General features: G+C 36.9%; 1 protein-coding gene and 1 long non-coding RNA gene across 3 annotated transcripts; one reads left to right on the forward strand and one right to left on the reverse strand.

The window, feature by feature from the left end:
* Positions 1-546: 546 nt before the first annotated feature.
* Positions 547-5,220, reverse strand: LOC141596053 (uncharacterized). Of its 2 annotated transcripts, XR_012522382.1 has the most exons (5): positions 4,668-5,220; positions 3,090-3,736; positions 2,397-2,484; positions 1,979-2,145; positions 547-870 (listed from the first exon to the last, which is right to left on the reverse strand). It is a non-coding gene; the product is annotated as an uncharacterized LOC141596053 (long non-coding RNA). The 2 variants fall into 2 exon arrangements; XR_012522381.1 differs by lacking the exon at positions 2,397-2,484 and having other exon boundaries at positions 4,668-5,198.
* A 7,214-nt stretch (positions 5,221-12,434) lies between these two features.
* On the forward strand, positions 12,435-13,649 carry LOC141596054 (uncharacterized). The gene has a single exon (XM_074416069.1). It carries the CDS (start codon positions 12,634-12,636, stop codon positions 13,504-13,506), a length of 873 nt encoding a protein of 290 aa, XP_074272170.1. The 5' UTR covers positions 12,435-12,633; the 3' UTR covers positions 13,507-13,649.
* Positions 13,650-14,559: the final 910 nt, after the last annotated feature.

Consider the following 14,559-nt stretch of genomic DNA (forward strand, 5'->3'; position numbering starts at 1 on the left):
AACCCGTGTCAGCATTACAATATGACCGTGGATTGCAGATATCAACTTAGCTTTGTTAATAAAGTCATGAGATGTGCTGCTCATGACCTTAGTTCAAACAATATGGCCGTGGATTTAGGTTCACTCGATAAATAAGACCGTGAGTAATGTGTTACCGAAACAAAAGGGACAAAGACATACGATAGACGATAGTTGATAAGGCGATAGACAGGCTGGTAGAAGAGGATGTCTTCCTTCCCATGATGTGGTATAATACTTTGACTGGTCTTCAGAGGTATAAATGTTCTGTCAATGGCCCTATGTGACGATTGTGATTCCTCTTCCCTTTTTTTTCCACACTAGTTGTTTCTCCGCGCGCGTTGCGCGCGGAGACCCAATGACTGTCTGCGTTGTCATTGAAGATATTAGGATTGCGTATAACGGATTATTGTGTTTTTCTAGTGACTTAATTACTGTGAACAATGTTCTTGGTTAATAAATCGATCTAGGAAACTGAAGAGAACCCTCTTCACTCCTCTTACAAAGAATCATAATGACGAATCAGTCTCAAGGTGTGAACTACATCCAACAATTATCATAACCACAAAACAATTAAGTTTTTTTTTACACCAATTCTTATCCCCAGTCATGTTTTACTTGTTAATATTGCTAAAACCTTGAAACAAAAATGTCACTAACTTCTCCATCCCAAAATTGTCCCAAGTCATTAGGTTGGCATTGTCCTTCAGTGGGGTGATTTTGCATCCGAAAGGGTGAGGTTTTGTTTGCGTCCAACCCCATACACTTTACGATCATTTTGTAGTCATCTGAGGAATCCTTCAGTGGGGTCATTTTGCATCCGAGCTTGTTATATCAGTTTGATATAACATTCTGTATATAGTCAACAGTAGCAGTTCAATCAATATACTGATACGCAAGAACAACTTAAATTCTGAACAAATTTCTGAATTTTCTACCATGAGTGACTGAAACACCATATAGCCGTGAATGTTTCATGTTTCGCATTTAAAGATTTTTAGTTAGGCAATTGACTGAGCAGATACGAAACAAGCGATATAGGACATCATTCATCATTCATCCAGATTAAGCAAATGCAAGAGTAATAACAGGCAATGTTAATGTTAATGTGATCAAGCTGACACATACCCAAGTTCCAACCCCTGTAACTCCCTAATCCGCCAAGAATCTGATGGTACTAATAGCGTCTCTTGAGCCACACTTTAATTTAATTATAGTTAAATTAGAAAGAAACTGATTTTTAAATTGGTGTCAGAATTCAAAAAAATATATGGCAACCGTTTTAAAGTAATTGTAGCAGCTCTAATCCTTAACCATGAGGTTCCAATAAGTTTGTCGTCATTTGTTCTTAGTGGGTTTGTTAGTAGTCTATCTTCAATTCTTTATCCCTCTTTAATTACCTTAAAACTCAAAAAAGTGAATTCTATTTAATTCACTAATTCCTGGTAATATGGTTTTTTGTCCATAAACAAGGAATTTTGGCCCATATCACTATATCAGTACCATTCTGAAAACTGGTCAAGTTAAGTTCTAATAATAGAGAGTATAATTGACAGTAGATACACCCAATAGCCACAGAGGTAGCACTGTGATATTATCGGCTTTCTCAGCTTTAATGCAACCACTTTTCTCTGAAAAAATTGTGGAGTTAGTTTCGTCTTGGGTTTTCTATACCATAAGATATAAACCCATGTTACTCAGATTCAGTTACAACTTCCAAGTGTCAGATACAACATGGTGTCACAGTGTCATCATAACTATTTTGTGAAAACGTTTCATGTTATGGCCCATAATGAGCGTAACTAAGAACTTATTTCTTAAAAGAGAACACTCTAGCCCGATACACAAAAACACATCAGCAGAGAGATAGATAATACACAAAGTAAGCCAATAAATACAGTCTGATCACCAACGAATCCTTAAAACAAGTTAAAAGCTCAAGAAAATCATGTATATTTACCTTCTTCATAATGTCAAGCACTTCGAAACCATGGATCACCTTCCCAAAGACAGTGTATAATCCATTAAGATGGGGCTGTTTAGCATATGTTCTGTAGAATTAGCTCCCATTGGTATTTGCACCACTATTTGCCTATTTGGCATCGCTAAGATCCCCTTAGCATTGTGCTGCGAGAACAGAAGGAGAAAATGCAATTTATCATAATAGTATACAGCCAAGGGTATTAAAGCACGAAAAGAAAGCAAGACGTTAATGGAAACTGACAAACCCATTCAAAACTCGCCAATGAAATCAATAGTAAAAGCACAATAGTGATAATCAAGGTAAAGCAAAACGAAATAATACACTTTGATGAATATTTCGATTACAAATATAGAATCAACAATGGCCCATTTCCCCCTCGTCAAAGATAACTGACCTTTATGCCATCACTCAGCAACACAAACTCCATCACAAATTGAAATAACGATCAAAGACAACATCAAAATTGATCAAACTGGATGAACCTGATCAGTTTGCAGGGAATAATTCAATCAATAAGCAATGGTATACTTCTATTCACTCACACGAAGAGATGAGAGGAGGTTGTTGTAGGGTTAGAAACAAAATCACAGACAAAACGGCAAATATCAGATTCTAAAAACTAAACAAAGTGATTAATCACCAACATCAACATTATAGTTGTAATCAACTGCTCCAAGAATACCAGATCTACAACCTCTGTTAAATTCATATGCAAATAAAATGAATAATTGTAGAAAGGAGGAAAACTGTTATTGTTTGGTAAATTTAATGGGCAGAGACTGAAGCAAAGGAGAGCAGGAAAAGAGGAGAATCATCCTGAAAATCGCCAGAGCTCACTTCGAGAGGGCATCATATACAACACAAAAAACTCATATCAAAATAAAGTAATAAATAAATTTGACTTTCAAAATGAAAATCAAATGGGTAAGGACCGAAATCAAGAAAAACAAATAAATAGGTCAAGTAATTACTACTAAGACATGAATGATGTACATACATGAACACCATGGCGCATACCCCAACAAATTATCACAGTAATTCAAAAGAAAGACTAATTCTGATCCTATCACAATTAATTAGAACTTACAGACAAAAGTAGTCGAATAGGATATCACAAACTTCCATCATCATCATAATAGATAACTTAAAGCGCTCCCATCGTCATCATCAAGGGTTGCGCTCCCATCGTCATCAGCAGCAGCAGCATCGTCATGGCCATCGCGTTAATTCATCATCGTCTTCGTCAATCGTCATTGTGGTGGGATATTGAAGGGGGGAGGCGAAACAAGGCAAACAAGCTGCTATGTGACTATGTGAGGGATGTCGTCAAAACAAATGGAAATTAAAATTAAAATCAAATGAGAAAGATGAATGAATTAGTAAAGTTAACTGGAATTGAAAGGGGAAATAGGTATTAGGAAATGGAATTTGGTAAAGGTGAATTCTGAAATGAGTGGCGGAGACTGAAAAATGGTAAACTAAGGAGCTATTCAAGGAAGAAATGTGAGAGCAGAGTGAAAGTATAAAGGGTATACCAAAAAAAAAAAAAAAAAAAACTTTGCATGACCATATAAAGGGTAAATAAGCTAAAATCAACGATAGGATCGAAAATCCACCATGCCAGAATGTCAATGCCGATTTGAACTACACAATACCATCTTCGACTGAATCACCCTCTCCCCATCCTATCTCATCAAATCGAAGAAGCAAGACATCACAAAAAACCAGCAAAACCTGAAAAAATAAAATCAAAGTCAGAAAAAGAGAGATTAAAATCAAACCTCACTATTAGATGTCGCTAGAACGACGCCATTGTTGTACAATCAGTCATGCCGCAGTGATGGACATAAGATAACAATAGTGAAAACCCAAAGATAGTGAATGTAAATATGTAATAGCAAGTTGTGTAGACCGTCTCAATGAGTCTAGTGTCTCGAAAGTCCTTCTTCATATAATAGAGGATGGGATGATTAAAAATAGCTTGTGAATATCCTCTAAATAATTAACTCTGAATTATTGAGATTAGATGAATGTCGAAGCATTTGATGAAAATGAATATACTACTCCGCATTTGATGAAAATGAATATCATGTTAGAAACAGTTGTAGATCAAAATATAGAAAACTTAAAAGGTATATATTCAGGATAGATTTGCTTTATAAAATATTCAGGGGGTAGATATTGCAAGGTAGATATTATTAGTATCTAATTAACATGAAGGCTACAGCTATTATAGTTGAATCAAGCTCAATGCAAAACGAACAGAAGTTTATCAACTGGTATTTCTAATTCATTCTCAACAAAATCAAAATAAGCCATGATAATAATCAAACAAACCCCAAAAACCACACATAAACCCAGATCAATTAAGCAGTAGTAGAAAATCAAAATCCAGGTGAAAAAATTGCAAAATGAACAGAAATCGGGGAAAAGAATCAACACAACCAATAACCAGGAAATCGAAATTACTTCAGCAAATGAGAAACGCCACACTCTAACATTTCACTATAAATTACAATAGAAAAAAAGTAGCAACTGAAAGGAACCAGATCTGGAAAACGAAACACATAAACCTTCTATTTAGATGCAAAAGTATTGCAATTTTTAGCAACTGAAAGGAATCAGGTGATTGATTGATGATATGATGCAAAACCAAAGAACTTACCGATGAGGAGGGAATGAAGAAGCCTCAAAAGAGACAATAAGTCTTGCTTGCGACGGGTCGGATCTTGCGACGGGTATTATGTGAGTGGAAATGGGTAGAGGGGACAAGGTGGACACCCACCCCATGTGCTTTGTCTCTCACCCTTATGGGTTTTGTGTGAGAGAATATGGTACCCGTCTCTTGTTTGTGACGGATACCTCCGTCACAAATAAGAATTTGTGCAAAAGAGAAGGAGATAGGCAAGCAAGAAAGGAGAGAAGGAGAATAAAGAGGAAAAGCACAAGAGTGAAGAGCTAACAAAGAAAATACGTAATACTGTAAAGAATTGTCAAGAAAAGGGGAGAGAAGGAAAAACTGTGCATCACGAGCTAGGCACGAAATACACTGCTCTACTATTCATAAGAGCAAATTTCCAAACTTCTCACATTTAGAAGGGTTTTAGATAATAATGTTTGTGGGTCTCTGAATTGAGGTTTGGTATATGCTTAGTTTTACCATTTTGGTTGACTTCATTATTCTTCTGCCATTGTGATTTTGTGTCTGGTGGTTTTCGCTGGTCGAGAGTAGAGGTGGACAACGGGCCGGGCGGGGATGTAGGCGAGCCAGGTTGGTGAGGACGGAGCCTGATCCCACATCACGGGCTGGGAGGTGATAGCCCTGAACCAGCCCGATTGGTCAAAATGGGCAAAAAAGGGGGCGGGCTGGGCGGGTTTGGGCAGTGTGGGCTGGGGTAGGGGGAGCCCGGGACCGGCCTGGGTATAGGAGCGGGAGGGGCGGGACGGTCCAACCCGCACTATTGTCCACCTCTAGTCGGGAGGCACATTTATAATAGCGGATAACGTTAGCAAATCCCAACTATCTCGACTAGTCTAGTTAATATATACTGTAGCAAGGACTTTCTCAGAACGTATGGTAATGGTTATTAGTGTAACGGGGAGGAAGGGAGGAAGCCGTGGAAGAGAAGCGTGAAGATAACCCGCCTTTCACTTGCCCTTAGTTGTCGTTCCAAATACCACACCATCATCGATTTTGGTCTCTATTATGTAGCAGCAAGTTTTGCTTGTGACGTCTTGCTTGTGAGTTCAGTCATATAACTTATGACCAACTAACCCTGTCACAAGTAAGAAATTGTGATTATGTAGGTGACGATCCTTCTAGCTTAAGTAAACCCGAAAAAAGGGATACTTTTATATTCCTTTGCCTAAAGGGTTGATATCACCATGTAACAAATAACAATAGCTCAAGTCCCTCCAAAATGTATATGACACTAGTAGATCACAGAATCATTGTGCCATGTTTTGTCTCCTTACGGAAGTATAATTGGCTAGATTCGGAAGAACATGGCCCCTTGCATTGGTGAACATTAGTTTATACAACATGATGATAATAGATCACTCTATTGATAGGCTAGAACTCAAGATATATTTCCTACAGTCCGTTCAGGCCGCAAGATCCGTCTGAAACAATAAGACCTCTCACAAGTGGAAATCACATGGGTGGTGGGACATCCCCATGTGCTTTCCCACTCACTCTCTAAATGGATATTTTGTGAGAGAAAATGGTATCCGTCTTATTATTTTAGACGGATCTTGCGGTCTGAAATAAGAATTTGTGTATTTCCTATGTTCGGTTCAATTCACTATATTTTTCAAACTCTCTAGTAATAAAATCGATTACTATGAAAGAATGAGAGGATGAGCGAAAGTAGCCTTTGATATGCGAGAGCGAGGCTCAGTATTTATATTAAGTGGTAATATTACATCAATATTCTTATAAGTAGACCTGTCAAACAAGTCGGTCGGGTTATTAGTTCAGTCATTTCAAGTTCGGATTAAATACGAGTGTGTCTATTTCGAGTATGTAACAGGTTTCTCTGGGCCGGGTTTATACAAGTGTCGGGTTTAAATCAATTTTTTTTTTTTTTTTGAGAAAAGATCATTATCATTAATAAAAAGTCATACGACATCTACAACATATGCCAAGCTCAATCGGATACAAATCGATTACAACCATAGAAAATAAATTCTTGTTCAAAGAATGAAACACTGCAACAGAGTCTCTATCATCGATTCGCCGCAAAAGGCTTTCATCTATAAGAGGGTCTCCGAATCTTCCTTGACGAGTATCCATTTCTTCTGACGTGATTGATTGTAGCCATGAATCGGACAAAATATGTAAAACCATATAACGATCTATAACAACGCTGATCTTCTGCTGACTTATTAGAAAACTGCAAACGAACCAGAAAACGAAAGCTCTTAAACTGAGAGAAGGACACCATGTAATACTCCGTATTTATAAGTTTTGGGGTACTCTATCGAGTAGCCCTTACTCTGTCGAGTAAGGGCAAGTTGCGAAATAAAATAGTTTCTGACCTGTTGGGTACTCGATCGAGTAGCTGGGGTACTCGATCGAGTAAGTGGGTACTCGATCGAGTACCTTGGGTACTCGATCGAGTGTCCGGTTTTACGGGGGATTTTCTCGGGTTTTGTTAATTATGCGATTTAGGTATTTAAGTATCGTCGTCATTGTTTTAAATCACTTTTACAAAACCTAAAACCTTGTTTAAGAAAGAAAGCAACAAGTTCATCTTCCTAATCGCATTCTTAGCAATTCCCGGAGTTCAGACGGTCAGTTCTTGTCGTTATTCGTATCGTTGAGTTCCTTGCGTCGAGGGTAAGATCTACGTACCCTTTTTATTGTATTTCCCTTGTTTTGGTTAAACCCTAATTTAGAGATTGGGGGTTTTTATGTGTAGTATGTGATGTGTAGCCTTTATGTGTTATATGATAGGAGGAGGGTTCGTAGAAGAGGCTTTTTGATACAGCTGTTGATACCGTCTGACTGTTGTGCTTTCCAGGTAGGATTTCCTACTCGGTATTAGTCCCATAATGGGATATTGGTGTTGTGCTGTAGTTAGTTGTTTGATATGATGATTGTGATTGTGGTTGTGATTGTGATTGGTTGTCTATGGTTCTCGAGATGCGTTCTCGGCTGAGTGGGGTCACTTGCGGGAGTGACTTCACGCCCTAGTTCCGCCCTCCGTGGAACCCGCCACGGGAGGGGATGTGCACATTAATGGACAGGGTTATCGCTCGGTATGATGAGCGGGGCTTAGGTGGGAACAGGCTGCGATCCCCCATCAAGGGTCGGTCCAAAGTGGACGATCGGTGATTAAGATTGTTGGGATTGGTGTGGTTGTGTGTGTGTGTGTGTGATGGTTAAGTCATGTCATTTTATTGGATTGTTGATATATATGTAAATTGTGTGATTAGTCTTGACCCGTTTAAATGTTTTAAAACTCGTGGTGATCCATTCGGGGTGGTGAGCGGTGCTTTGCGGTATATCTTGGATACGCGTGGGATCTAGTCAGGGGATGGAGTCATCACATATCGTAGTCTTTAGTCTTCCGCTGTGTTTATTAGAACAGTTCCTTTCAGTTGGTTTATAGTTTGAGAACAGTTGTATTTTGCTTACAGTTGGTTTTGTAATGTAATCACTTAAACTTATTTAATAAAGTATGTTTCTTCATTGTCTTATGATTATCATGCCTCGGGTAACCGAGATGGTGGCGTCCTTATACCTGAGTGGTCCTGGTAAGGCACTTGGAGTATGGGGGTGTTACACACCACCGATAGACGGGGACGGAGCCCTCAGAAAGAGAGACGAAACAAAAACGAAAGCGGAAATTAAACAAAAACATAAAGGAAAATAGATTGCAAACTATTGATTGAAAAATAAAGCAATTTTGGGGCTTACCATCGATTGATGATCGATGGGAGCCTCGTATAATTGATGGAGGCTAGGGTTTTTAGAAGGAGTTTTTTTTTAGAGAGAAGTAGAAAATAGTAGAATACCCCCTACTACTAAGAGATTAAAAATTCTCTTAGTTTTCCCTCCAAAAAGCATCTAGCTAAATAAGGTAACAATTAAATTTTGTTTTTATTACATTATTATAATTCAACTCTAATCTTTGAATTAAAATTCATATTTATGACTTTTTCATTAAAATCCATAATTTATTATGCAATCATTTCCATTTTCATAAATATTATTCTTTATCAGTTACCCTCTAAAATTACGCAAACCTACTTCTTATGCAGTCTTTAACATAATTATTGTCATCACTTACACCTTAAAATTACGTAAATCTGTTTCTTATATTATCCTTCATCAGTTAGACTCGAAATATGGTGTATATTTTAAAGGACGTAACAATTCTAATGTATTTTTTTAATTAAAATAAATATATTAGTCTACTTATTCGTAAATCGTCTTTTTAAGTGCGTGGTATACTGTTTTTACCTGTTTTTTATAAGATTTATATGCGTTTTAATTAGATTACATTTTTACATCACTTAATTGTAATTTAATGTCATAAATTAGTTTCATGCAATGATATAGCATTATAGAGTTAATTTTTATAGTAAAGTAATATAAAAATGGTTTAAGACAAAAATAAATAAATTTTCATTTTCTACCTCTTACTAAGATTATATTAGGAAAAATTACAAATAACCACTATGTATTTACGTGTTTTTACAAATAACCACCGCGTATTTGTTTTTTTACAAATAACCACCAAACTTTTACGTATACTCCCCAATCACCACCGTATATCTGTCCCAAGACACATTTTTCTTATTTTCCGACTCGTTAATTAGCGATTTTTGGCTAATACCCAAATTACCCTTTCCATTTACTCCCAAAATCATTCATCATTTGTAAAAATCATCAAATTACTCCCAAATCACATGAATCCCTAAATCCCCCAAATCCCTATCTAAATCCCTAAATCTGTCGATCAATTGATCAGCATATTCATAGTTCACACAATTAAATTATCTATAGCCAAGCTCCTAAATTAATCTCCTTCTTTATCACCAATCCATCATAATACTCTATAATTAAATCGACGCCCACCATCAAAGCTACCCTAATTTCACAAATCTGTACAACCATCAATGGCTTCCATTACTTTTTCGATTCGATTCTAAGATACCATCACCATGGCAAAGAATCGAAACGATGGTCAGCACCACTATCCATCGAGCTCCTCACCTCCGCCGCAACCCCGATACCAATTGACCACCGCTACTCCTTGTTCACGCCGCCATGGTCTCCCCTGCATCACACGCATACTCGGTACCGAACCCAGAATTGAATCGTGTATTGTCTCAGTGTTAAATCGATTTTCGACCGAGATGTTCTCGTCCCACATTTTTTGCACCCAATAACCTTCAACTTCTTCCCCTTCTACAGATCGAGGTTGAAAGATTGTGAGCATTTAGCAATGGTTTTGGGTTTCAATTGATTGTGAACAATTGATTGATATATTTGGGGATTTAGGGATTCAAGTGATTTGGGAGTAATTTGACGATTTTTACATATGATGATTGAATGATTTGGAAAGTAAGGGGGTAATTTAGGGAAAGGGTAATTTGGGTATTAGACAAAAATCGCTAATTAACGAGTCGGAAAATAAGAAAAATGTGTCTTGGGACAGATATACGGTGGTGATTGGGGAGTATACGTAAAAGTTTGGTGGTTATTTGTAAAAAAACAAATACGCGGTGGTTATTTGTAAAAACACGTAAATACATGGTGGTTATTTGTAATTTTTCCATTATATTAGTACATTATAACATTAAAGGTACAGTTAATTTATGCAATTAATTTAATTTAATGAAAATGTGTCTTTATAAAACAAAACTAAAAAAATACTGTGCTGTAGCACGGGGATCTACACTAGTTTACAATAAGTACTAGAACCAAGATAGACTATAGGGTAGTTGTTAGTCTTTGTCATTCTTTATCAATTAAGTAAAATGGAATCCATGACCAAATTTTGATATACTAGAACTTATAGTAAGATATTAATCCGTAGTTCATTGTTTTTGTTTTTATATTTGGATTTAAGTGTTAACATGTGAAATCAATTTAGAATCTTTAGCCATGTTCATGACGTACGTCATTTTTGTCTTATACAAGAGATTAAATATTCTTCTCTATAAGGGGTGAGGTTTTTGTGGATAGCGAAGGTGAGAAATGATCAAGGCCATCACTTATGATGGTTTGTATGAGAGTGTATAAATGGGTTCAAAATAATTAAAATGGAAATAAGAGTAAAAATGGATCGTAATTTAGTTTGCGTGAGTGATTAGGGTTGTAAGTGAACTGAGCATGCTCGACAAGCCCTCGGAATCGGCTCGGTCAAAGCTCTGCTCGAAATCGATCAAACTGAGCTCGAGCTCGGGCTCGAAGTAAATTGGGCCAAAACCGAGCCAAGCTCGAGCATATTAAGGCCCGTTTGTGCTCGTTATTTTTAAAATTACTTATTGTTTTTCAATATATTTACTTACATTGTATCAATTTTAAATAAATAAATAAAAATATTGGTTTATAAGATTAAAAAAAAATCATAATAATGGTTATTATAAGCTAACAAAAAGATAACATTCTCGTTTGAATTTGAATTTTTAAATCAAAAATTACGTTATAAATAAAATAATGCTCAAAAAAAGCTCGGTTTCAGGCTCGTAAAATATTATATGAGCCAATCCCGAGTCTTGATTTCAAGAGCTTGGGTTCAGGTTCGAACTCGATTTTTACAATATAAGCCGAGGTCAATCATAGATAAACCCGAAATCGACTCGGCTCGGTTACACCCCTAGGCCCTAAGGGTGACCCTTACTTAGAGATGGTCTAAAGAAGTTGATACTTGGTCGCGCTAATTAGGTCGCGACCCGATTTTACTCTTAATCTCACCTTATTAACCTTGACCCATTTTCACCTCCCAAGCAGAAGGTCGCGACCTAGGTCATCAACCCAATCATTTTTCACCTTCCAACCCTTTTTGTTTTGCTTACGACCATTGATAATTTGACACCTATTGGGTCACCAATTGACCTAATAAGGTCAAGAGCAACCAAAGAGGTCACAAATTGACATTATAAGGTCAAGAGCAACCAAAAGGTCACGCTAATCTCATGCTTAATTGTTGGTTAAGGCGACCCAACAAGGTAGTGACCTCCCTCGTGACCTTGCTTGGGGATGGTCTAAAATCAATCAATTGATAAGATCATTTTAAGTTTTAATCCTGATTGTTTTTAGTTTTTGATATCACGATGACTATAAGTAAAACGGTAATTATCGTGTAACACGGTAATCCTTTTATATAAAAAAACACTCATTATTAATAGCTTACTAGAACTTGTGCAAGTAAAAATATTCAATTCATTTCTCCGGAGTTCCTTCGCATTCTACAACTTTTCATACCTCCCGTATATCAAATTATCTATTATATGAGTCGTTCCAATAATCTTTTCAATAGACAATTTCACAATAAATTTATGTTACTATTTCACTTTTTACCGTCTTTCTAACATGATTACGAAATTCATTCGAAATAAAGCCGGATCCTAAAAAATTCTAACTAAAATATTTTCAAGATTTTAAAAGAAAAGAAAATGTTCAACTAATAAATATCTCAAATTACACAAATTATACTACGCAACTATTGTATGGTGCGACACTCATAAAATGATTAAAAAAAGTGATCATTTTATGGTGAGAAAATGACCATTTTTTTCTAATTATAAAGTGACAATTGACATGTCGCTCCGTCACAAGCAAAATTTGTATTACTGGCCACTTTTTATCTAGTGTATCATACAACAGTCGTACACAATAACGAATAATCAAATTCACATTTCAAAGTCTCCAATGGTTTACCCATCACATTTGGCCCAATAACTCTGAAAATACACAAAATTAATTGGGCATGCTTACATTGGGGAGTAAAAATTGTCTTTCTTCATTCTTCACACTTCACTCTTCCTCTCCTCAAAAGTCTAAAACACACACTTTGCTTTCACATTCTTCCCAATAAATACAAACTTTCCTTTGCATTTCTCTCCTTTAACCCTTCTCACTTCCTTCCTTCACTCTTTTTTCCACTCAAAAAATGGGTTGTTGTCTTAGCACCCTTGAAAACAAACCAAAACCGAACCCAAACCCAAACCCAAACTCGAACTCGAACCCACTTGAAAAAAATCACCAATTTTCTTGTGTTTCTAAATCACCTCCTAGACCCGAGGAAGAAACCGTCAAAGAAGTCCTCTCCGAAACACCAAAACCAAAACCAAAACAAAAACCCGAGTTTGTTCCTGAGTCTGAGCCTAAACCGGAATTAGAAATAAAAAAAACCGAGGATGAGCCGATAATTCCGAAACTTGTTGTAAGTCCAAAAAAGCCGATTTCGGACCAAAAATTAAACAAAAACGATCCAACAACACCGGAAGAGATTTCAGAAGTGTCTGAAATGCAAAGTGTAAGTGAAACAATTTCCACAACTACCCTTGAAGATCAACAACAATGGGCTATTAAAGATAGTGCAAATAGTGGTGAGCTACACCAAAGAAGGTACAGCAGATCTCAGGGGCAAAATCGTAATCTTCACAATAATAAACCTAATTTTAATACTAATGGTAATGTTAATCATAGAAGATCACCTGTGAGAAAACGGGTTGACCCGTCTCCGCCAAGAAGGAAGTATCCGGGTCCGGGTCAAGGTCCGGGTTTGGTATCGGGTCCGGGTCGGGAGAATTCAACCCGGAGGTCAAGGTCACCGGCGACCCGGAACAATGTGGGTCGGAGCCCATCGGGTAGACGGGTCGGGTCGTCTCCGGGTCGGGTTAGGATGGTAGGCGGGCCCGAGAATGGAAGGAAGGTGGATGAGGAGAAAGGGAAAGGGAATGGAAACGAGAGCGAGATGGATGGGCCAAAGGAATCACTTGAGAATCCGCTTGTATCTTTGGAATGTTTTATCTTTCTTTAGTTGAGTAATTTGACGGATTTTGATTTATGAAGATTAGTGATACTAATGAGTAATTAGTGACTAATTTACTACTAATGTTTTTAGTTGTAGTTTAGGTTAATTAATTATGATGATCATGGTATATTTTGAGCTCTTGTATTTAACTTCATGAAAATCTTGTTTTGTTTTTGTTGGTATCTTTTCCATAACAATTTTACTTGTCATAACATATTTGGCGCAGTGGCGGAGTCAGGATTTGAACTTAGGGGGCGAACGACTAATTTCATAAGGTATACTCGAAAATTTTTCGAAAAATTTAACTAAAAACTTCGAAAATTTCATCCGCCAGGGGGCGACCGCCTCTGCTAGCCCCCCCCCCCCCCCCCCCCCCCCCCCCCAGCTCCACCACTGTTCTGGCGTATATCATCCGATTTAGTTTGGATTCGAGTTTGATGGGTTTTAAGTTTTAACGCAGTTGCATTCGTAGAATTTGAACTCGAGACTTAGGGAATGGTAGCCATAAATTGAAGTTAATTAATGTTCATTGTTTTTTAGAGCAAGTCTCACTGTAGTATAGAGGGATAGGTTAAGACATTTTAAGCTACACAACGGTTAGAAATAGGAAAATGACTTTTTTTTTGTGTGTTAAGGCTCACAATTTTTGTGCTTCAACTTTTGTATTGGAAGAACAGTCATTGGCATGGGGTGTTTAACCCAAAAGAGTCCTGAGTATGAGGTGCTTCAACTTTTTCTTTTATTTATTTTGTTTGGTTATTTCGTTTGTTCTTTAATCTGTACAAGAGTACATCTCGCAATGTTTAAGGTTAATTATAAGGTTAGTTTATCGATTTTGTAGGTTAAATTATTTCATTTATGTTTTTGGGAACTACGGAGTAGTAAACACATTAAAGGATGAAACTTCAAAAGACATAACATAATTCATTATGATTATGAGTATTTTGGATCTAGAACCGACCTCAAATCACCTTGACGAAGCAAACCAAGGTCATTCCCAGTAATTATCATTTATCTATCCTAAATTGTCTGATATCAGAGTAATTATCATTGATTAGT

This window comes from Silene latifolia, chromosome 8 (assembly GCF_048544455.1).
Source record: "Silene latifolia isolate original U9 population chromosome 8, ASM4854445v1, whole genome shotgun sequence".
In the NCBI taxonomy this organism is placed as follows: Eukaryota; Viridiplantae; Streptophyta; class Magnoliopsida; order Caryophyllales; family Caryophyllaceae; genus Silene; species Silene latifolia.

Coding starts and splice junctions, on each gene's coding strand:
- LOC141596054 (XM_074416069.1), top strand. CDS start 12,634: ATGGGTTGTTGTCTTAGCACCCTTGAAAACAAACCAAAACCGAACCCA.